Here is a 24,548-nt window from a genome sequence, read left to right as displayed (position 1 = left end):
TTCCTCGTCCTATAAGTTCCGTTCTTACTGCACCCGCTGACGTTATTTCCGAGAAGAAAACGATCACGCGGGTATTTCCGTCATTCATAAAAACTCTGTGATAAGTTTCTGAATAAAAATTATACCTATTTACGTGGCAGAAGTGTAGCAGCTCTCATAAGCTTGTAATTCTCTTCATTGTTAGCAGCTGTTATTGTTTTAGGACTAGGGGCATTGTTTCTGTTGTTTGTTCTATTGAACCGTTGTATTAAGCTCTTGGGTCCCATTACACAAGAACGGGGACAAAGAAAACTGGCAAGACATACATTATAGTCTCACTGCATATCATACTTTACTTCATTAAGGCCATAGAGGCATTATCCACCGTATTTCGGATCAAAACAACTCAAAAACTCCGTGTTGAGATGCAAATACAGCTCATAGAAATCCCGGATTCGAAAAGAAAGCAGTATAGTGATGGAAGATAGGGGTGTTTTCAATGTTTGCCGGATGCACATAAATTGAGCAACCCTGGATTCAACAATACAACGTAAAACCAACTCACATTTTATTTGGGTTACCCTACAGTATTAACCTAATCGTGCCTAAGAAACACTTGAATATACAAAATTCTTCCCTCATGATTTACTGGGTAATATCATGTAATGAATTTAATTGGTGTTTTTCTTTAAGCTTACAGCAGTAGGCTATTGCAGCATATGTGTTAGATCAGACATATGGGACGGAAGAAAACGGGGACGAGTCAACAGAGTGGCTTTCGTTCCCTTCTTTGACTCTCTGCGACAAAAAATTTTGTTTCGCAGGAAGTTGAATACTTTTAGCAACCATAACATATTGCTACTTTTAAAGCCCCCTTGCATGCAATGATCACTTAAACACACATGCCAACTGGAACCAAAGAGCTACTTCACTAGACCGGTAGTGAAGTGTCCACAAACTACATCCGTTACCTGCACGGGGCATTAGAAGCACTTTTTTACAGAACAAAGAATAATATTGTTATCATACTGTGGTAGTAATAACAAGGACGCATTTTCGACCTAACTATTGAGTCAAAAACGTTGTGAAACAACAGAATTATCTAATCCACCACTCAGTGAAGAATGGCTTTTTAACCTAGAACGTTGTTCGGGACGTCTGGAAAAATTACCAACGCAAGTTTCGCTACATCACATGTGCATGACAGCAGCCATTTGACCACGCGGTCAGTCAAAATAATAATGTACACTTAGTGTAATAGCCAATGAAAATAATACCTTCGAGCACTGGTCTGGTTTGTAGCAGGTAATGCGCATGTACAACTATGATCACGAAGGTCTTTAACAATATGAAACGGCCGAACTCAAACCTACAACGACTTAGTTCGATAATACTGTATACCAAATGGTTTCTAAGGATATAAGAAAACTGTGTACAGGGTGAATGACTCTAAAATACATTTTCAGCCATACAAAATGATTGTTTAGATTTCCTTTGATCGGTTAATAATTTCGACTATTGCAATGCGCTGTACAGTAGCACTGCAGGCCTGGCTGGATCAAATAAGAACGAAAATCTGAACCAGAGTTAGATGGAGTTCAAAATTTACTGCCCACCCTCACACTAACCTGAGATCAGACGTTCTTTTTTTGGCGAACGGGGGAAGGGGATTTGTTCTTCTTACCCCTTCCCCCGTTCGCCGAAAAAAAGAACGCCTGATCGCAGGTAACTCTAACACTGAGTCATCGAATTTAAACCTGATCAGATCTTCATGACAGCCGACTCAAGTTTTCGCACGCTTGTCAGGCAGATGAAGTCAACGCTCGCGCACTCTCAGCTCGTTTGACCGCGCGCTGTTGATAGTCGATGAGAGTAAAAAAGGAAACTCTTGTGCAGCTCTCGTCTCGTGGAATCTTGTTCTTTGGAGGAGGGATCTTTCTCTTCGATATCTACGTGTAAGTAAATGCATTGTGTGAAAAATTGACACCGGCGAACACTTAAGCCGTGCCAGCAGCCTGTCGCTCTCTCTGTTCCCGGATGCGCACGTAAGTCGCTTCATTCAGTGTATCGCGGGCGCGCCCAGTTTTAGGATGTGATGGTCCAAGCACCTGGATTGAAAATAAAGGAAAATGTCAGCGGTAGCTTTACAGTTGGTATTATATCAGTAAAATATAAACTAGAAGACTCTTAGCAAGCTCTCTTGGCGTGTGACGCAAGTCACGCAATCTTTCAGGTGACAAGTAGGCATGACAGGTTAAGAGAATGTCTCCTTAGGAGGTTAAATGGTAACTGACAAGTGGCCATGGTTACTGATCGATTATGCTATTCTCCTGACCTACAAGCGAGGCTCTGTATTGATCATGTCTTGAGAACCTAGAACCTGAATGAGCTTTGATCAAGCTGAGCTCTCTCTCTAACAAGATTGAGGCACAACTTATCCCTGCTCCAATCCTACCTATCGCGGCAAAGATGACTCAACAATACCCGGTATCCGTCCTATGAAGCAACTAGGAGTAATAGCACCCATACACAAAGATTTAAGTCACTTCTATTCCTAATTGTTTCAGAGTATGTAACACTTAATACTTGACAGGTCTACTAACCTCCTGACACGTCTCGTGCCACTTGACAAAGTAATCATAGGCCTTCTGGAAATCTCTGTTGTCTTCATAAAGGATTCCAATGTTCAAGTAAAGCCGCAGCGTCAACATGTGTTTCTCGCCGTACGTCTTCAGACACAGCTCGAAGGATCTGTTGAGCATCTGCACAAACACAAAACACGAGTCAGCTTGCTGCTGAATAAAACGCTCCTCTGTGATTACAGGAAGTAAAATTATTCAGTCTACTGTTAGTCATTAAGAAATTCTTACTGACTAATAGTAGACTTACTAAGAATGACCGTTTGGAAGATTAACCGCGATTTGAGTAACCCCCTATTGAGACCCTCGGATTTGGCTCAATAATTACAGCCACGAAACCTGTCTTTGATCTACTTTGAACATTAGAAATTTTCAAAACTGTATATATAAGATGAGAAAATAAACAAGGCATAAAAAGTAACGTAAGTACCTCTTCTTTTTCCTTGAAATATTTCCTCGCTCGCGGATTAATAAATGACTTGGTCATGATAGCTTCAGCCATGTGTCCCATGTCTCCATGCTATGATAAGACAAACAGGAAATACCGGTTGCCAAACATGAAAATTACAACACTTGTCAGGTTATTACTTCAACTACAAAACTAAAACTACGAACGTCCTTACAACCTTTTTCAATGGAACCCGCTACTCGTAAAAGACCTTGCTGTAATTCCCGTTTACAACGAACAGGTTTTCTCCCTCCCAGTCAAAATACTCACTTAAAACTCACACGGGCGTAAACAGCAATAATTCCACCCATTCAAACAAAAGTGCATGAATTTCTTGATCCGAAAAACAACGACGCTGTTATCTCGGGAAAATCTATTATCTTACCCTCATAAAGATGTCAATAGCCTCATCGATATATTTAAAACAGTCTTTTCTTGTTTGTTCGGCGTTATCACGTTCTAAATCGGCCACGATGCTCAAGTGATGTGCAATCAGTATATCAATCATTGCTGTTTTATGCTGTGGAAATAAAAGTCGGGCAATTCTAAAGCACTTTATCACTCCGTAATGTGAACTACAAGCAGGTTGATTAAATCAATTTAACGGGAAAACTGATTTACTTATAACATAATTCAGCACAAATAGATATTGTTCGAAGGAGGGGCAAAGGAAGGGAGGAGGGAAAGAATGACGGAGGGGAAGAGGGAGAAGAAAAGAACGAAGTTAGGACAGGGCGACCGTAGGCTAAAAGGTTACTTGTCTGAGCTACCAAGAGGTTCACTGACTTACTTACTGACCGACTGACGGACGAACGGACAGACCGGCTGACTGTCTGACTGTCTGACTGGTTGAGTGTCTGAGTATCTGACTGTCTGACTGTCTGACTGGCTTACTTTCTGACTGGCTGACTGGCTGACTGTTTCACTGTCTGAATGTCTGACTGGATGACTGACTGTTGTTGATTAGTTCTTAATTGACTGATTAATGACTGACTGATTTATTTCCTAATAATTGACTGACTGACTGACTGACTGACTGACTGGCTGACTGACTGATTGATTGATTGGTTGATTGGTTGATTGATTGATTGATTGATTGATCGATTGGTTGATTGATTGATTGATTGATTGATTGATTGATTGTTTGATTGATTATTGACTGGTTGATGGGTAAAAGGCTGGCTGAGACTGTACCTCATGCTCCTCGCCGCTCAGCTGTTTTCGGAAACTCAGTGACTTTTTACAGAATTCAACAATTTCTCGGTCCTGCTCCAACTGATCCATCGTCACGAAGTTGAAGTTCTTCACAACCTAAAAACAATACCACATTATTCAGTTGAGGAGAACCATGGACTCCTCCACATACACTCTTTCTGGCTTATCACGCAAGCCCCTCCTCCCAAACGAACATATGTCACGCAATCTATAACAAATATACGTCATGCAATGTTAACCCCTCGATGACTATACATTACGCAGTCTACTCCAAGACAAATACCACTCGTTCTTTACTTCCCAACGAAAGAGCGATCGTTACTCATTCTTTACTTCAACGAACACACGACACGAATTTTTCCTTTACAGAACGTACGTGACGCCATCTTCTTTCCTCCTGACCTTACGCCACGGTTACTGATTGAAAGTGTTATACATTACCTCACTCTTGGTCTTGGACATTAGTTGATAGATGTCTGCTAGTTTGTCTGTTCGAGCACCCAGACTTTCCTCTTCTAACTTCAACAAATCATTCAACAGTACGTGTGCATCTTCATACTGTCCTGCTTGGATCCTAGATTACAAAGAATCGTCACTTAATTTTGAGATTGATCTCTCTTAATCCCTGTTTTAAATAACGTTAAAAAAGATATTAAAGAAGAATCACCAATTTTAACACATGGTTAGTCACCACTCAAAGATCAAACAACTGTACATAATAGGCAATGAGACATTATAAGCAATGTTAAGGTCGGATTTTTAATCCAACTTCACTCACAGACTTAAAAGTTAGAATCACCTTGCACAGCATTACAAACAGTACCAGATGAATGTAATGCACAGTAGCTTTCATTTGAATGGTCATACTAGGGCTTCATCCACTAAAAAGTGACCATTACCTTGCACATCATAATCAACAGTAACACATGAGACGTCCACATGAAAGAACTGCTAAATAGCTTTCATTTCAATGGTCACACTACCATGGCGATAACATCACAATGTACTTACAGGAACATGACGACCATCTCAGTTTTCTTGGCGACGTCTTCAAGAGTTGCGTCTGACTCACGTAACACTAGTAATGATTCCTTATATAGAGCGGACGCAGTAGCGTATCCACCAGCCTGTCAAACAACATACATTACAAAACATGTACCAAGCGTGGGAGAAAGGAGAAATCTGAGACCCCGATGAGATTAGAACCCATGAACACCCACATGGTATACTACTCAGGCGCTTTAACCACCGTGCTACATGTTTCTTTACAATTGGTTCAAAACGATTCAGTTCAAATTCCACCTGGGAGAGAGATGAGAAAGCCCGCGGTTTGAACAGCGGTGCTGCCTAGCAACGAAGTGTATGGTAACAACATACTGCTCTAGCTCAGACTGACTGGACAATAAAAGAGCGGAAACTTACAGCACTAAGACAGTAGTTGTTTGCTGTTTGGAAAAGAAAACGTCCCAGTGCAAATAGCAAAATAGTTGTCGCGTCAAAAACAACAAAAACTTGTATTCAGTTATGGGTTCTATTATTGCTGATTCTTTTACCTTTTGCCATGATCTAAGCAGGTCAATGCTGAAGTCGTCATTGAAGAGCCGTCCAAACACTTCCCATTCTAACAGGCACCGTGTTAACCTGTTGTTATCCAATAGCTGCTCAAGATGATACGGAAGTTCCTGTCGACGAGATAACAGAGTCAGACCAACAAGAGGCATGGTTGCATACATTTTCGTGATTTTATGAAGGTACCTTCGAAGGCAATCGTAATTCGGTGATATTAAAAAAGACAACTTCTATAACTGGGCCAGGTCATCCACACAGAGTGTCACATCTTAACTGCGACACACAGTTAAGTCTCTGCTGCATGAATCGATAGAGCTTACCTCTGATTTACGATCAAAGTCCTCACTCCCTTCAAAGAACTCCGCGTGTTTTCCATGCCAGAACGTGTACTGATGCTTAGTATATCCCTCTGATCCGGAGAAGTACCTTTGAAAAGAAAATTTTACATGTAAAAAATATAATATATTTGAGATATAAAACTTGACAACGACCAATTGGTATAACGTTTGCTTTGTGAGGCTCTTTTGCAACAGAACTCACCTTCTTTTAAGGTAGAAGAATTTAAGCTTAAGCCATAGGTCCAATTACTTTTTAATATGAATAAAGTTAGATTAAGCAATCAGCCGGAACATTATCTCAGCTGGGCACCAGCGCTTAAGAAATAGACCTGAGGTTACTGAAAACAGCTCCTTCTATTTTACGACTAGTTCGTTAAACCGCCATCTTAAATCCCATGGAGTAAAAGCGGTTACACATGGTACATACCGCCGGCCTCTGAGGATCTCGGAGTAGTTTTGCCCTTTTCCCATGTTTCGCTCGCTACGAAATTCAAAATGGCGGCTCTGCGCTGGGTTCACATGGAACGTTTTGGTACAATCTAATACTCACTTTCTCCTTACAGCTTTACTAATAGATCTGTGATAGAAGTCCAGCCGTCCCTCACCCAAGTCCCCGCACGGTCGCAGGAGTGGCTTCAGTGCACGATACACCAAGGCCCATTTGACCGCTGGCAGAAATTTCTTCTCGTTCTTCTTTGATTTTCGGCCAGTAGCTTTCTTCTCTTCGTCCTGTTTGTCGTCGTCTTTTTGCACGTATGTCTCGTCTACCTGTTTCGCGAGTTTACCTGCGACTGAATGGCCTTCTAGCGCAGCTGCAGGTTTTAAAAGACAATCATTAATACGTTTGCGATCTGCGTCAACCCAGCATCTTTTGAACATGTGAGACAAAGCTATTTGTTAAATGTCGTTGTTTATAGTGGTCGATGCGCTTAGCAACAACCAGCTAGTTCTCAGGCATCATCCGCATGCCACTTAAATTGAAAGAAAGAAACATATCGTATAGCACTAACTTTTTCCGCGTTCTAATTTCTGCGATTTTGTATTTTTTTTCCACGATCCGCAAAAACTTTCTCCCCAAAATTTACTCTACTGGCGAAATTATACATACAAATATCACAAGTGGAATCTTGTTGCTGTCATTTATTTAAAACGTCTCTTTCGTTTAAAAACAAAACGATGAAATGAGAAACAAAAGGATCAGAAGTTAAAAAAAAGTCTACAGGAAAAGATCGTCTGAAACTACTCTATTGAGAAGAGCATCTACAGTTCCGCACAAGAGCACGATGTAACTGAGATAGAGTGAAACTGATTACTGGATTACTGTGTTTTACATCTCTACATTTTTTTTGTCAATTGCATACAGTTTAAGGAAAAAATGCGAACATTTTGTAATTTCAATTAAACGCGACTTTCCTAAAATCGCTAAAACTAGTACCCAGCAAGAAAAAGAAGTTTTTTTTACAATCGCAAAAATTAGTTCCCGCACAATACAAAAACTCACTGATTCGCAAGAATAAACTCCCGCAAAAATTTAGAGCCGCACGGCAATAGATCCCAATTGGCGGGAAGCAGACCATTTGGCTATTTACAAGCATGACCGAGGAATTGAACAAGGGTCTAGCGAGACACAACTCCAGCTTAGTGGTCAGAGCGGGACTTGAACCCGCGACCTCCGGTTTTCAAGTCCGGCGCACTAACCACTCGGCCACGCCGCCTCCCACAATGATGCCCGCTGTTTAATCCTTCTAAGACACTCTCTTAAGACCGTTTATTATTAAGAACCCAGCTTTTCTTCAGTAATCACAAACCTGCTTGCGTTGTCTCGGCCTTTGTCACGGTAATCTGATCAGATTCACCCTCGACATAGGGGGGAGGGGTAAGGGTGCTTTCTTCAGCTAACATCTGCAGCAGTTCTGTCTCTAGCAGACCGTGACGTGAGGTTTCCAGTAGGCACACTGTAGCTACAACAACCTGACCGCCATTTTCTTCTTCAAACCGAGTCAGAACTTGTTCTTCCAGACTGAAAGCAAAAGAAATATGTTGGCATTTGCAAAGTCGTTCCTATCTTTCGATGTGATCACTGGATTAGTCAGTTCCTTTGCTTAGAAGTTCAGGTAAAGAGATTTTACCTTTCAAATTCAATTGGATGTCAGAGCGCGTTCGTTAAAAGACAAAATGGGAGAGCATTGGCCAAATGGCAATCATGGGACCATAACTGAGGACACTGCTCCGTGGGATGAATGCATATCACTTCAACTTTCCAATCGTGTGATTTCCATTTTAGTTTTGTGCTTATAAAAGACTTTCCGTTTTGAAAATTACGGATCTAAAAAGAAGTTGTAATTAATACTGCAAGAACAGCAAGTACATGTAAGGGAAGGTCCGCCACGACTATACTCTGGCGCAACAACCAACTTTCATTTATTTTCTTCGCACACTTTTAAAAACCCTTTTCTCTGTTAAATTGCTCCAAAAATGACAATTTACCAGTGAAGTACTATTGTCGCTCTTACAGACCAGCGTTTTATATAACCAGCATTTCGATCAGCTTTAAACAAAATAGCAAATCACCTTATGAGATCATCAGAAAGACTTGCTATTTTCTCGTCCATCTTGTTGAAATGTCCGTACACTCTGAGCTCTTCACAAGCCAGTGTTAACCACAAAGGATTAGCTGAACCTTCCTTCTCCAGCAGCATGGACATCTGCCTCTCATCCAACCGCTTGTTATACTGTCTCAGAATATTCTCCACGATAAGCTGAAGAGACAAAGAAAAAAAATCTCACTCTTACTACTGCTGTTTGAAATATTAGTTGCTGACATTTCTTAAAAACGTCTTGGGGCTCTACAACATGATGATGCTAATGGTAGAACTGCAAGTGCTGACACAAGACACGTGAGTTGAAGAATAAGACACCTAAAGCATTAGCTGCCCACCCTTAAACTGTCAGCTGCTGACGCTCAAACGTTGGCTTCTGACACTCAAGCGTTGGCTCCTGACACTCAAACGTTGGCTGCTTACACTCAAACGCTGGCTGCTGACTCTCAAAACGTCGTCTGCTGACACTCAAAACGTCAGCTGATGAGTGTCAAACTTTAGCTGCTGAGAGTCAAGTGTTAGCTGCTGACAATCAAACGTAAACTGCTAGCACTGATACTAAAAATGTCAGCTACACTGATGCTCAGAACATTAGCTGTTGACACTACCAGCATTCCAAGGCTGCTGACACTATTAGCTCGTTTGACAGTGCACTAACGATAGTCGATGAGGGTCAAAAGAAAACTCAACAACTCTGTTTTTTTCACCTCCTCTCAAATCTTGCGCTCATTAACAGCTGGCATTACATACCTTTCTAGACTGGTAGTCCAGCTGACCACACGTGATCTCTCGGGGTCCTGACTTGTATGAACGCAGCAGTCTGTGACATTCCGTGTCATTTATCATGGACAGTACTACCTTCACATTAGGAGACAAGTTCTCTGGAAGCCATCTGGTTAAATACTGAATCTTGTCATCATCCATCTTAAAGAACAACAACCGTTGCTTTTCAGCCAAGCATTATTAAAAAGACCTTCCAAGGCTGGCTGATTTCTCTCTACTAATTTCTGGGGGTAGTACTTCATGTACGCTATACAGGTACGTGTTCCTGGAGGGACCACCATTTTTGACCTTCCACGTCTGTGATGGAGTTTCAATCTAGCGCTCTAAGTTTAAGATGAAGTCGCTGGATTAAACGGCAAGATGTTTCTGTACCTGATACATCATAGATGTTTTATATGTTTTGTGCTTATCTAAATCAAGTCGGATTGACATGTGAAAAATAATGAGAGATAATGAGGATAAAACGTATAAATAGAAACATCTTCTTCACTTCCTGTCTGAGATGGGTATACAATTTATCTCTTATGTAAGATGGGATAGCAAATTTGAACATTTTTGGTTTGAGACAGAGTAGGACGCCCCCTAGGGAGTGGGGTGACCTCCAGTAGAGCCCCTACACCTGAACTTTACCAAGTATCCCCACACCAACCTGCTGGTGTAAGATGCATATCATTTAATTGCATGTACATTGTACCTGGTTAATGGCATCCACAAACACTACACAAGGTCTGGTGTTCTTGTTTGATAAAAGACTGTTGGTGAGTTGTACTAACGAGTCCAGGTCACTGACAACGTCCCGCTGAAAGACGAACACACAAAACTATTTAACACAGAAAAAGAATAATCCCTGACGCTTACAGATACATGTAAGCAACAAAAATATACGCGCATCACACGTTATGGAGCACGCGTCTAAAAATACACGGAGCAAACCCATCTACAGCCTGAGCAAACGTCTGTAATGAGCTTCCTGTTTTTTTTTTCCTTCTGCTGCTGACAGGTGTTTGCTGTTTGCAATGGCCTGACAAAGCAGCTTTTACTTTAACAACTTGCCGTGATATTTGCTACAGCAAACGTTTTGCAATTAACTCTCCTCAGCTTGTGTCCAGGAGACTAAATTGTCCCTAGAAAAATGAACTATCTTATGAGAAATATACTGTTTCAGTCAACAAGGTGTCCCGAACAGAAGCGGGATCATTATCCCGCAAACACGCTGAGCGAGAGCTGAACTTGCTTGTGGGATAAGAAACTGTGATCTCAGTTATCAGTTAAATTTTCGACATTTTTTCAAGTAGCAGTTAAAATTTTGACCAATTCTCAAATATCAGTTTAACCCCATCAAGACTCTCCAAAATGTCTTGGTTAATCTCGGCCTGAACATCTTTAAGAACAAGATAGCGCACACGACTCCGAATGCTACTGCATAAAATTTTTTTTTTGGACTGAGCAACAAATCAATCAATCAATTTAAAGAGGGTGAAACTTAATAGTTAAAAAACTAATGAACTTGCGGCCCCCTATAAACATTGTTACAATTTCAATAAAACCTATTTTAATTAGTAACCTAATTAAAAATTTATTTAAAACCTAATTAAAAATCACAATGTACAACAGATTTAGATCTATAAGTCAAAGGTAAAACATATTGTTCATATCATGCGAACTGAAAATAAATTATCTAAAAAAGAACTAAAATTTTGTCCCTAAGCTGACTTAATTTAAAATGTTTCTACAAAGCATTCTTCAAAGTATATACAGATTGAGAAGCGCGTAGCTTAAGGGGGAGGTGATTCCAACATCGTGAAGTTGTTGCAGAAAATGTGCGACCTCTCTCTTCCTGTGAAGGTAACTGGTCACCAAAAAGAGCAAAACATTGCTGGAATAGTCAGTTCTAACTTAATAGAAATACACTCTTCAAGATCTTAGTGAACATTCAGCAGCCATTTATCACCTTGGATACGTTGATCTCTCTTGACAGCCGCTGCAGAAAGAACGCCAGATCAGTAGAACCAGGTGTAGCGCCAACAAAATGGAAGAACACTTTACATGGTAATCCCCTGTAAAAAAAAAAAAAAAAAAAAAGAAAGACATCACTTAATTCTCAATAACTTTGTTTATTTTAAATCCTTGGCTTAAACTTGTATACAAACACTGATGTAACAAAGTGGCGAGATGTGCTGAGAAAACTCGTGCTGCATATGAGGAACTGTGGTGGCTTCGCCAGGAAGAGGATTTGCCGACGGCGATTAGCACCGACTGAAAGTCCTCGGGCCCAGACTGTAAGTCAAGATTAGTGAGTACCGGTAAACCCTACGCTCCCAGAGTCCAATATCACCGTGTTGTTTTATCTCACTACATTACTAACAATTCATAAAGAACGAGAAATAAACAGATATCTCTATTTGGACGTTTAATCCAAGCAAATGGATTTTCAGTTTGGCCAGTTAGGGCAAATCGTTTTTCGTTGAAACGACTTGCTTCTGTTGGGGGAGTGTTTCACTTTCTAATAAACTTTGAAGAATTTCTATAACGTTAAAAAACACGGGCAAAAACCTTTTTTTTTCAATTTCTTTTCGAAAATAAGTCACAAGAGACTTTTTGCATTCCTGTAGAGGTATTCCATGGCTGCACAGTTGCTTCCCACGCTTTGTACACACAGGTAAACCACGTAACTGTATATTTTTTTTATGGCTTATCACTTACTTAGCACCTGGCAGTTCCCCTCTCTCAGCTCTCACTAAAGCATCGCTGGCACTTTTTGCCATAATCGCAGATTTTCCTGAGCCTGCATTACCAATGAGCAGCAGTGGTGCATTGGGAGTATCACTCGTGATGGAATCCGTGATGTAGTTGTGGATCTACAGTAACAAAGGATAATGTTCATTAATTGCATGAGAAATGAGGAATAAACGTTGAAATGTTCATAAAACGGTTACATTACAAACTAAATGTTTTAGACCAGTTTGTGCTTTAGTCTTAGTTTCAGCATGCCATGAAGGTGATGCTACCAGTGCTGTCAAAAAAGTTTGTATGGCCAAGCAAAGATGGCCACCGATTTTGAGCTTCACCAGTCTAAGGCGAAAAAGCAGTTTCCTCGTATTATTCATTAAAAGAAGTGAACAGGATTAGAAAGTGAGGCTTAAACTTTAAAAGATCTTGCATATCAAAATTTTGTTTCAGTAGTAAAATTGCAAAAGAGAAATATTAATGGACTTCACCTGTATATATTATTTGAGGGTTGACAAGGTACACATACATGTATACACAAAAAGAAATCTAGTGCTGTCAACTGTCAAATTCTTAACTCACATCTTCGAGTATCTTGTCTCTTCCAAGAACCACTTGCCCACGAGTGTCTAAAAATGACTGAAAATAAGTAAATAAATAAATAAATAAATAAGTATGAGGCAACTAAGAACATACATGACTGTACAGTGGTTCTATTACTGATTACAGTTTTGTAAGTGTATCATTTTATTGCTTAGTCACTAGGAGATGTCATGTTGATATTTAGGTCTGAGGTAAGGTTAAGTATGCACACAGGCCAAGTGGCCCATCAGGCCGGAGCTTATCCCAGTTTCTGTAGCATGAAGCAACTAGCAGTATTTCTACTCTCCCCTGGATGGGATGCTAATCCAGCATGAAATTCACTGGTACCCATTTACACGCCTAGGTGGGGAAAGGCACTGTGAGAGTAAAGTGTCTTGCCAGAGAATGCAACACAATGTCCCCGGCCAGGACTCCAACCTGGACCGGTCAATCCGGAGACGAGCGCACTAACCATGAGGCCACCAGGCCTCTACATATCTAGGTTTGAAGGGTTTGAGAAACATTGGTCAAACCTCATGTGCTGCCCTCTGAGCTTCCAGTGGATCTTCTGGAGTATCATCAAGTGGGTACTGGTTTGTAATTCGATCTTTAAAGAAATTGAAGACCTATACACAAGAAAAAATGGAAACATACATCAAATGTAAACCTCTTTGAAGGAATAAAAAATGAAGCCGAGGTTGTTGCCTGGGGGGGTTGGAGGTTGACTTGTGGAAATTTAGGGAAGGGGCCAGGGTGGGGAGGCAGCCCCTTTCTCTCTCTTGAGATTTTTCATGAGACAGTAATATGGTCTAATATCAATCAAATTTTTGGTATAAAGCATTCAGCGAAGTGATCAGGTCATGACTGAGGAAGAATACTATTTATGGTGAAACTGAACAAAATCAACAAAATTCAAAATTTTATTTTAACAAAACAAGATACACTGTTAGTACAAATCATGAAAATGCAAGCTGCAAATGAAACCAAATGAAAATGAAAGAGGCATTTGGGGGAGGGGGTTGAATTTGGCATGGGCTTAGGGCATTGTAATAAAACTAAAAATTGTTATTATTACAAATTTGCAGTGTATATTGGTGGCTAGTTGGGAGAAAATGATCATATTCTTGTATTGGGCGGAGTCGTGACAACAGACCAATTTTGATACATTAAAATTCAGCCTAACACAATAGACTTCAGCCTGACACTCTGGTGAATAAACACCACAAACTCTGTAGTTATTCCCCAGAGCCTCGTACTGAGGTCTACTGTTTTAAGCTGAATTTTAGTATATCGAAATTGGTATATTCTTTTGATAATTTAAAATATAAACGGTCACCCTAGTACTCACAAAGAATATTGCAATGATGTTTTCTGTTTGCCGGCAAGTTACCTGAATATTTCAACTTTTAACCCATAAATTCCTTTCAGAAACTATAAAAATTCATTCAGTGCATCTAAGTGAAGTTTTCCAAAGTATCGGGCAAAGAAAAAGCCAAGTATTTAGACAAATTTATCTTTATTCAATTGTAAATATAATGTCAGCAGCATCATAACTCCATTCCCAAAAGTATTTGTTGTGAAAGTTGTTGTATTGTTGTGAAAACCTTTTCATCGGTAAGGTATCAACAGAGACACAACCATTGGCATACATGATGTACATTTATTCAATACTGAGCAATACATTATCAGGCAATTTTCTAATATGGCTGATTTTGTCGATTTTGTGAGCGAAGAGAAACTTTGTTGCCATGTTTTGGCCCAGATTTCTCGTGATAAAAGCAAAACAGGACCAGAGTAGCTGTTGTTTTCAGTATAATTTGTTGTGTAAATGATGTTATGACTGCTTTCGTGAGAAACATCTCCCTGCGGCCCCGGAGAGAATGTGTGTTAGCTAGTGAAAACCCTCAATGCACACTGATCAGCGATGGTTGGCAGGTTTGTTAATGGGAATTTCTATGTTGGTGGAACAAATTTACAATCAGGAACTGCATGATTTTTGTAATTCCTGGTTACAAGAAATTGAAGTCATCGGACAGATTACATGGAAATGAAAACTACATCTTTAGGTGCCCACTCGGGTTCCTTGAACAACAATTTAGTCACCAGCACTCACAACTTAGGCGCCTCAGGCTACTGGGGCGACCATTAGGTAGCAGCCTTGAAAGCACTAGTGAGGCCCTATTACAGGGGTGGGGGGAGAGAGTCGGAGTATCCCACATCCCATTAATTTTTTACCTTAATATCCTGTATCCTATTAACTCCTGTTACAAAAATTACATCAATTTTCCCACTCAATATCCTGATTTCTCTGATCTAAATAGCCCATATCCCTTAAATTTTGTACCTAAATATACCCTGTCCCAAAAACCCTAATAGAACCTCAAAATATTGATGAAACTGTAACTAATAACAAAACAAGTTACTGTATAAAAGCAAACATGCTAGCCACTCACGGTGTTATAGAAGACTGAATCAGAACCACTTATTCCTTTAAGTTTCACTTCTCTTTCATCTCCCAGCTCTGCACTCTTTTCCACACTGCTTGGTTCACAGTCAACTTTGTAGTGAACAATATTGTTGGCCTGAAAAGTGAGAAAAAAAAAGCCAAAGTTTGGTCCAAGCCAAATGGCAAGGCTTTTATCAGTAGTTTGGTTTCTGTAACTACATCAAACCTCTACTAAGCCACCATCCCTTATTAAGCAGCCAGTTATCAAAGTCCCAAAAATTGTTGTCAGTAAAATACTGTAAATACAGTGCAGCTCAGATATAAGCGAACCAAAATATATGTGTAATTCGTGTCAGCCAAATACGTGCAAACATATACGCACATATTCGTATATAGTATATGTGCATATGCCTCATTAGTATGTACATGTATGAGCCAACGTATTGTTTCTTCTTTTCTTAATGGTCATTGTTGTTTTCAATGGCTTGACAGCTTGCCACCATATGTTGCCAGATTTTTATTTATTTTGAGTACGTGTATGCCTTCATACTCGACTTAGCTGAAAGTAACATTTTGCAATTGGGTAATCTAGAGATTTGCCATTGAATCGGCAATTTACTGTTTCCTGCCAAATAGAGACCAGTGGACACTTATAACCTCCATTAAGTGGCCAACTCTATAAGTGGCCATGGTCACTTTTTGGTCATCCGAATGATGAAGTTATCTATTGTCCTTACCCCTTCTAACTAACCAGCCAAAATTACATACACAATACAGTGCATTTGCTTCAGTGGAACCACAAAAATAATGGTCTTGCTTTGTAAAAAAGGAAAAAACTAATGTTATACTAGGGAACAGAAGCTACTACATTGTAATAACAGCAGTATTATCAAAAAACATGCATGCACCATTTAGGTTTTGATCTGAAATTGAAAAAAGCGCAGACAGACTCCTTGTGTTTTTGCAGCTCACTCTCCACTCAACAAATTCACTTAAGGTCGTTCATTGCGCATCCCTACTGCGTATAATTTCACACGTGATTACAGCGCGCGAATTAAAAAATGGCGGCTTTTTCTTTACAGCTGGACCTCACCATAGAGGTAAATCGTCATTTTCTCGCAAACTAGTATGGTGACCTATCATTTTTTTCTGTTGTTTTGAATTGAGTAATAAATTTCTCTGTGTAAAATAAATATGGACTTCTCAGTGTAGAACAAAAAGCAGTCATCGGAAATGTGAATTTAGCAAGCAATCGTGACTACAATCGCGGTGCTATTATAAGGATATATATGGGTATAAACAAGGTGCTGTTGCTCCTAAACAAACATGGGGACCCCTCATTTTTATTTCAAAATTTAAGTTCCTATAATATAAACAATCAATAGGCTAAGTTTCACAAAAATCTCAGTGCAGGTTCTATTTCAGTGGAATGACCTTAAGACCTTCTTCATGTTGGTGTCCTAGATGAATTTTTGCATCGTTCCTGTGCTGCTTTCCCCCAGGCCTTCACGATTAATTCATTTTGGTGAAGGATCCAAGATCAATGTGAGGCCTAGGAACTAAGCAAGATGCATTTCATTTTCAAGTTTAAGAAATTAGCTTGGTCATTTTCGTAAATATAAATTCAGAAAAATCACAGAGATACATGTCACATTTGAACTTTACATAGAGAAGTGAGAAGGAGTATTAATCTTCTACTCCTAGTGGACAACAGCAATGCAAGACTTTAAGTTATTACAAGCTACCTCTGTCAGTATTTTATTAGAAAGCAACATTTTTTATTTTAATGGTTCATACTGGTTGAAACAAACAAACAAACAAACAAACCTGTGGACTAATGTGTTGTTCCCACAGATGATTTTTTACTTTAAACCCCCACCCCAACCTCTGGAAATTCCAGTTTAGCTTCAGTCTTTCCTTTAAAATTTATGGTTTTTTAAAACACCCTTCCCCCTTGGAATTAACATTAACCTTCCTTGGGGAGGGTACGGATCTTTTCTGGAACAGCACTATGATAAGTAACATACAACAGTAAAGCCATGCTGGTGTGACTGGTTCTGGGGTACTCCTGAGTGGCTGTGCTACCTGTATTGAAATAGGAAACATGGCTCTATTTTCCAAAAATGTTTACAGTGACTTAATGAAATATTTATCTTTACCCTCCTCCCGCCCCCCCCCCCCCCCACCCACTCTGCAAGAGAATACGTACAGGAAAGTGTTCTTTCAGCATTTCTTTAAGTTTCTTCATCTTTTCTGTGCACAGAGAGTTGTCATCAACAAATGCATCTTTGATTTCATCAGGTAAGGTGTCGGTGAACTCATCATCTCTGATTAAGAACAAAGCTGCAATGGCGAGAATAACAAGTTACACCAGATTCTGCTCAAAGTTTGAGTAAGAAGGCAGGGTTGTGAAAAAATCATTTACTAAAAATCTAGTCATAGCACAGTAGCATTTTGAATACCATTTGAAACACCTCAGTTTAATTCAGTTCTCTAAGTGACCCGACAATTAAATTATTAAGCATTCTCAAGAAAGATAATTATGTCAATTGAAGAGTGTGTTATTTTAAAAACTATGGATGACTTCAAATTCATTTTTCTCCTGCAGGGTCAGCTTGAGAGCTTAAGTCAGATTGTTAAGTTCTACTTAACTGTACTTAATATCTTGCCATGATATGAGGTTTTTTGGGAACTTTATTTTTCCCTTGATAGCTCGAACATTTAGCGGGAACAATCTTTATAATTTATTGACTTGAATACATACCAGGTGTACACATGAAACACGACAGTTTAATGTATATTAACTGAGTAAATATCATTATGCCAGATTTGCAATCTTTAACAAAAAAATCATGTGCCGCGAGAAAAAACAACCTTGGAACTTACATAAAATATACCTTGCAACTTGCAAGCAAGTTAACAAATTTATTAATTTGAAGTTATTGAACACAATATTCTCATATCCTTATGTGCACAGGATCAACTTCTCACCATTAGGGTTGCATTTCCGAAATGCACCATGAACAATTTCCATCTCTGTAAGAGACAGGCCATAAACCCAGCCATATTGTACAGCTAAATTGTACGTCAAGTCACCAAATGTTGGTATCCAGCCTGCTCGTGCACTGTTTATTAGAAAAGAAAACACTTTCTTTATTTACATGTACATGTACCGCTAATTAGTAACCTTTTCCGTGGCATGCAGTTGCAATGAAAACTTACAATGTAACATGAATTCTATCGTAAGTTGTTTTTAAAGTTAACTTAATAAGTCACTCCTCTGAGGTCTATATCGCTGGAATCAAAAACTCAACAGTCTTAGACTGACAAATCAGATATTTTAATCCATGGCTATCACCAAATCTCAGCTTTATGCAGACCAGTAAGTGAATGTTCACAGCCGTCAGAGGGCATGTAATGCCATAACTAACATGCATACATTGTAACAATTGATACAGCCATCAGACTCACCAGTTAAGATTGAGAAAGTATGGCACAACGTTATCCTCATAGCAACGATCCAGCTCACCAAGACAGATCTTTATAGTCTGCTCAGTTGAGGAATCTTTAGGAACTCCCTAATAAAAAAGTCAAAAAACTTTACTTCCAAAGGACAACACAGAAATCTCCACAAGCCCTACAAACTGAAGATAGGACACAGTGACTGCAAATTAAGCTAGGGACAAAGTGCAAGACAGATTATTAAATATGAGGCCTTGTGCATCCCACGACATAATAAGGACAGATGGTCAATGATGATGAGATGATTAATAAACTTTACCTTGCACAGAATATTGGTAAAGTGTTGTTTCACTTCACTTGAGTAAAAAACTTGAGATGAGACACATACTTAGAACCTACTTATTTAAACCTCCTCATAATTGTACCTTTTTGGTATACCTTACCAGTGTATCAGGCAAGTTTGGTAAAGCCAAGATTTAGACATCACTATATTCTTGACCAAATTTAGGTACGGTAAATATTTACGGGTCCATACCATTTTGGTACCCTTCTGTGGCATACCGTACATATCAGCCTTGTTTAGTCTCACCATGGGTATTTTGGTATTCACGGGTGGTCTCATCAAAATACCAAACTTGCCTGATATATAGAATAATGTCTGTATGAATACAATGTTGCAAGCTACTTAAAACACTGTCTCATATAACAGGATCTCAACTGCAATGAACAAGTTATGTACATCTAAGTTTATGCTCACCCATCTTAAGTCGCACTCCACAAGGTGAAGTTTCCTTTGTTCACACCAAAGACGTAAATCAGGAAAAACCTAGTACATGTTAATGAAAGGTATTGATAAAGTTGCTAATATATAGATTTACCCAAGCCTAAAAGCAGAGCTCCTGATTGTGATAACTGACGATAAAGGAAAAGAGAATTATTTTTTCTTGGATCAGAAACTCAAAAAATGATCAGTTGTGAGCATGCAATTGTTCAGCGTGTGGTTTTAATATTTTTTCAGTTAAATTTTAACAAACTATACCCAACAAGCCTAACCAAGATTGTAGAAATTACATACGCAATATATCAGGGGCTTTCCAAGAGACAATTGTACAAGGAATATGTCAGAAGAAAAGTCAACAACGTGCCAGGGGTTAATTTGTGCCGAAATTTTGCCTTTGCAAGTACTCCTTCCTTCTCCTCCAGAGAAATAACGTGACTTGAGCTCGCGATCCAATCGTTAAACCAGTAACTGGTCAGTGGTCAACTTTAAAAAAGCATGCAACCTCGATGATAGCTTGTTGTGACAGCTGTCATTGAACAATAGCATGGACGCCCAAAATCAAAGATGTAGCTATGGTAAAGGTGCTACTCTCTTAGTTTCCAAGGTATTGGCGTACATACGAACGAATGGACGTACATACGGACAGTCCAGTGACAACCAAAATTCTTCATATCGATGAGTTACCAAATTTTCTAAGGTATGGGACTCCGCTCGCGCGCCTTTGGCATGCAGGAGCTCCGCTATAAATATGTTGAAACTCTAATTTAACACTTTGCTAATACTGTATGCTATTAGCTATCAGTTTTTGCAACATAGAGATAAAATTATGTACCAGTTAAAATTATTTTTATTTTTCCCTCAAGCCCACTTTCTACGGTAGTCCACTTGTTTAAGTACTGAGTCATCTAGTGATTTATTACTAGTTGCTTATTATGTAGATCAAATTGTTTTTTTTTTTAAATTCTGCATAGAATGTACTACACAGAATAAAAAAAATGTTTTTGCAAATTTGTTATAAACTGTCAGATCCCAATCCAGTGTTTGTACGTGTCAGTGATAGTTTAGGAGAGAGAGGAACTGTTTTTAGGTAAGACTTCTAAAGCATTTTGGCCAGATGTACTCCATGCAGCATTCAGATGTGGAAAATTATGGAGGTCAAAAACTGTGAAGAAAAGGTTAAGGTGGCCGAACACAGTTTTCGCACGCGCTTTTGCTGATGCAATTCAGCAAGTGCACAAGGATTGCAAAAAACAAACATTTCATCAATAGAGCGATCATCTAATTTACTCAACACTCACACTATCTGTGCTATTTTTCTCTATAATTGAACGCAGTTTATTGATGGCTTTAGTCTTTTGTTACAAAGATGTGTTAGAAAAGGTAACAATGCAAAGAACCCAGCAATTCTCAACATTTTCTTTGTTACTGAAAGTACCCAGTTAAATGCAGCGCATGCGTAGTAAGTCAAAAAATTGCGATTGAATGAAAAATTGCACCCTCAGAAATATGCCTATTTCTCGAGAACCACTCATTAGAATTACACGAAATTTTGCATGAAAATACTTTAGGAAATAAGTAACTGGAGTATCGAAAATAATTGAACTTTAACAAGGGAAATTCTAGATATTCCAGTGAACCTTCAACAAGGGATAATTAAAGATCTCTCTATTAAATTATTAGCAAAATGATGTTAACTTGTGACAATCGTTACAAGCTAGTTGCATGCAAATTACAAAGAAAATCTAAAGACTAGATTTTCTACAAATAAACAAAACCAATTTTAAAGGCCTGTTCATATTTATTCATGTTGCTATGGCAATGGCACATATATCAGCTTAACCATCAAAAAACCAAAGTCTGTGTTGTTAACTAGCTTGCTGCCATTTTTGACGACCGAGGGATCAAGGGTTTTGGAGAAAAACATGAATGAAACACATGTATCAAAACTGTGTTCAGCCACCTTAAGTACTTAAGGTTTTCAACAAGACGGCAATATCGGTTTTCACTGACAGTCATATCTTTTTGAACGGATTAGAACTTCTCTGTAAGAAAACTTTCCTGACATTGTCAACCACAAAGATGCAGGTAAAACTGTTGACACAGCCAGTAAAATTTTCCTGTAGCCTGAACCTAAATGAAACCCCTGCTATGTGCAGCAGGGTGCAACAACTCCCTTGGCAACTGCAGTTGCCTGTTACAACCAAAAACCCTGATTGAAAAGATGGCAACCATTATAATATTGTCCCTTTCTTTGCAAAATATGTACGAACAGTACAATGCAAGAGTAGGTCTCGCGTCAAATTTAGTACATTTCCTAAAAGTTCAATAGATTTTTGACAGCGACATGTTGTTGTACATATTTAGCCCATGGTTAAATCTCATTTACAAAGTTAAATTAATTTCTAGATTACCGTACACATGGGTGCGATTAAAATAAATGAAGAAATGATAGGAAAAACAGCGCTCCCCTTCAGAAAATGAAACGAGATGAGTTAGGTAAAAGATGTACAGCCTACTTCGGTTTTCAGTCATTTGAAAATCACTTCAATAAAACTTTTATATTAGCACTGCAGTTTGGTAACAGAGGTAGTCAGAGGAACTTTAAGCTTAAGCTTAATTATCACATACATGCTGTTAGCTTACTGCACAAGTGTACGCGAAAAGATAAGGCTTAAACATAAGAAGTTTCTGGTATCAAACACTTGAAAATCAATCAAAATCCGCATCTTTCCGAAACTCAAGGGATTTTGTTTTGTAGAAACTACATGTGCAAATACAAATTGAATCAGTTTTGCAAGATGGAAATATAATCTTCTTCAGACCGGAAAATAATCCGTTCTCTGAGGAGATAAATTACACGTATTAAATGCAAGCATACTATACCTCTTTCACAAGAGCTTCTCTCTCAGCGTGAAAATCACGAAAGGTTGACGACACAAACAATCGAATCGTTTTCCAACCTCGCCGATTCTTCACCGAATCTAGCTTCCATTCCTTGTTTCTGTCGCAGGTCTTCTTGACAATTGCCCACATGTTATCGGGATCTGTAGGTCGTAATGCTGCAACTTCTTCGTAAGAAAGCGAGAGGAACTCGCTGCTGTCGATATATTCGTGTTCCTGCCCCGGATCACTTGTCTTCTCTGTGTTCTGTTGAGTTTCGTTCTGTTCAATTCGTTGCTGTTTCGGTTTGCTGTCCTGTTGGACGGCTTTAGGTTTCGGTTGTGCTTCAGGTTGATGTGCAGTGCTTACAACGGGAGGTCTCGAAGTTCCACAACCCATAGAACTACAAAATGAAACGAACGTGCCGTGTGTGATGTTTTGAACAGCGAGCTACAACAAATTCAACACGATCCTTCCAAGAGGTGTCGAGCAACAGCCATGTTTTGCAGCTACCCCCACGCAAACGTACCTACTTATCATAAATTTTCATTAAATCGGTTCATTGATTCGAGAAAAGGGTATTTGTTTGGCTTTTCAATGTCAGGTTGCTTATAGCAACGACATTGTTTGTCACTTATCGACAACTGAAAGGAGGTCTTAACACAAAAGCTTTATAATTATTTACCTCAGTTGTTTCGCTTGCCGCCATTTTTGCCATTGTTATTTTCTCGACCCAGTCTTCCTCGAGTGTTTTGTTTACCTTACTTAGTTCGCTTCCGTGCGAACTAGGGAACTAGGGAACTAGGGAACTAGGGTAAGATTATGAGAGGAAGAATCACTATTACAGTCGATTTTGTTTAGGAAACAAAAGGAGACTTTTATATTGTCTTTTAAACGATGCGTCATAAGTCATTGATTTCCACGACAATTACGTACTTCCAGTGATTCTTTACAGGTCTATACAAAACGAGAATCACGGTTCCTTTATAACTTGCTTCTTAATTCTATCAGAGATAAATACCGTTAATCAAGAAAAAGCCACGATGTGGAATACTAGAGAGCGAGAAACGACAGCTAGTACCATTTAACCGGCGTGAGTGTTCTTCCTCTAAACGTGTGATTCGGTATGAAACGTTTTTTAAAACAGTTTCTTCTCCATAGCAACTGTTACTTGGTTCTTCTCGCAACGGTTCTCCCGACTGGGGCCACTGCAGTTTTCGGTATGACGGAAAAAGATGTCTATTTATTTTTCATGCAAAACATTAAGTCTAAGAAAACATGTGGAGGAAATAGGGGAGTTCCCACCTCCCAAGACCCGACAGGAAAGAAATGAAGGTACCATTTATTTCCCCAGCCCCGACCACCAGAGCAACTGGATTAATCTCAGAATCACGTACTTTGCATTTTCGTGAATGAGATGAACAGTTTTCTTTCGGCAACAAAATGCTGAGAAAATCGACAGGCCTGATCTTTCAGCAGTCTCCATCATCTGCACAGCACAACATGAAGTCGTTTTCACGATTATGTCCTGAAGAAAGGTTTCACTGCTACAAGAATAAAATCGGGAGGCTCACTGCAAAATGTGTCTAGTGGTCTCGTTACCGGCATTATTGATATTTAGTATACTACTAGCATTCTATCACAAATGTCGTTCTCTTATTGGCTACACTAGTCACTACTCTGTTGTAGACGGTGAGTACCCTATGGTAGTGCGCGGTTGTTACCAAAATGTCGTCCGACTTTTTGTGTTTTTCGATGTTTCTGTGAAGAGGATTTAGGTAACTTTTAGGACGACAAGTAGATTTGTACTAAACCAATTAGATCATTCGATCCCGATTTCTATACGTGAACAAATAATCAGAAGCATATCGCCTATGTGATATGCTTTTGACATAATCTAATTGTTAGATAGACGGAATTCTAGGGTAGACTAATATCTGAGAGTAAATCTCAAATAAAACGGTCTCTCAGGGGTAGGAACTAAAATTACTGATTTTACTTTGTTAGATTTGAGGGGTTCGTTTGGGTTCCCGTTCACGGTCAGCAAAATGTTTGGCTTTTAAGAGGAGGCCACAGTCAAATTATTCTCGAGCATTTTT

The 24,548-nt window shown here is 39.2% G+C and overlaps 1 protein-coding gene across 2 annotated transcripts; it reads right to left on the bottom strand.

Annotated features, from left to right (window-relative positions):
• Positions 1-530: 530 nt before the first annotated feature.
• LOC110047483 (TPR repeat-containing protein DDB_G0287407-like) lies at positions 531-23,237 on the bottom strand. 2 transcript variants are annotated; one of them, XM_089277497.1, is made up of 25 exons: positions 23,135-23,237; positions 22,453-22,852; positions 19,546-19,614; positions 18,798-18,904; positions 18,318-18,451; positions 17,536-17,669; positions 15,334-15,462; positions 13,414-13,506; positions 12,881-12,937; positions 12,275-12,429; positions 11,523-11,628; positions 10,266-10,370; positions 9,539-9,712; positions 8,760-8,947; positions 7,997-8,208; positions 6,739-7,000; positions 6,171-6,276; positions 5,835-5,963; positions 5,293-5,408; positions 4,723-4,855; positions 4,261-4,377; positions 3,452-3,586; positions 3,049-3,138; positions 2,583-2,741; positions 531-2,087 (listed from the first exon to the last, which is right to left on the bottom strand). In XM_089277497.1, exons 2-25 carry the CDS (start codon positions 22,846-22,848, stop codon positions 1,977-1,979), a joined length of 3,417 nt encoding a protein of 1,138 aa, XP_089133623.1. In that variant the 5' UTR covers positions 22,849-22,852; positions 23,135-23,237; the 3' UTR covers positions 531-1,976. The 2 variants fall into 2 exon arrangements, with proteins under 2 accessions (XP_089133623.1, XP_089133625.1); XM_089277499.1 differs by lacking the exon at positions 23,135-23,237 and having other exon boundaries at positions 22,453-23,081.
• Positions 23,238-24,548: the final 1,311 nt, after the last annotated feature.

The sequence above is a fragment of the Orbicella faveolata genome, unplaced genomic scaffold, assembly GCF_042242905.1.
Source record: "Orbicella faveolata isolate gen_17 unplaced genomic scaffold, um_ofav_v1 contig_46, whole genome shotgun sequence".
NCBI classification, from domain to species: domain Eukaryota; kingdom Metazoa; phylum Cnidaria; class Anthozoa; order Scleractinia; family Merulinidae; genus Orbicella; species Orbicella faveolata.
This window is presented reverse-complemented; position numbering and strand designations above follow the sequence as displayed.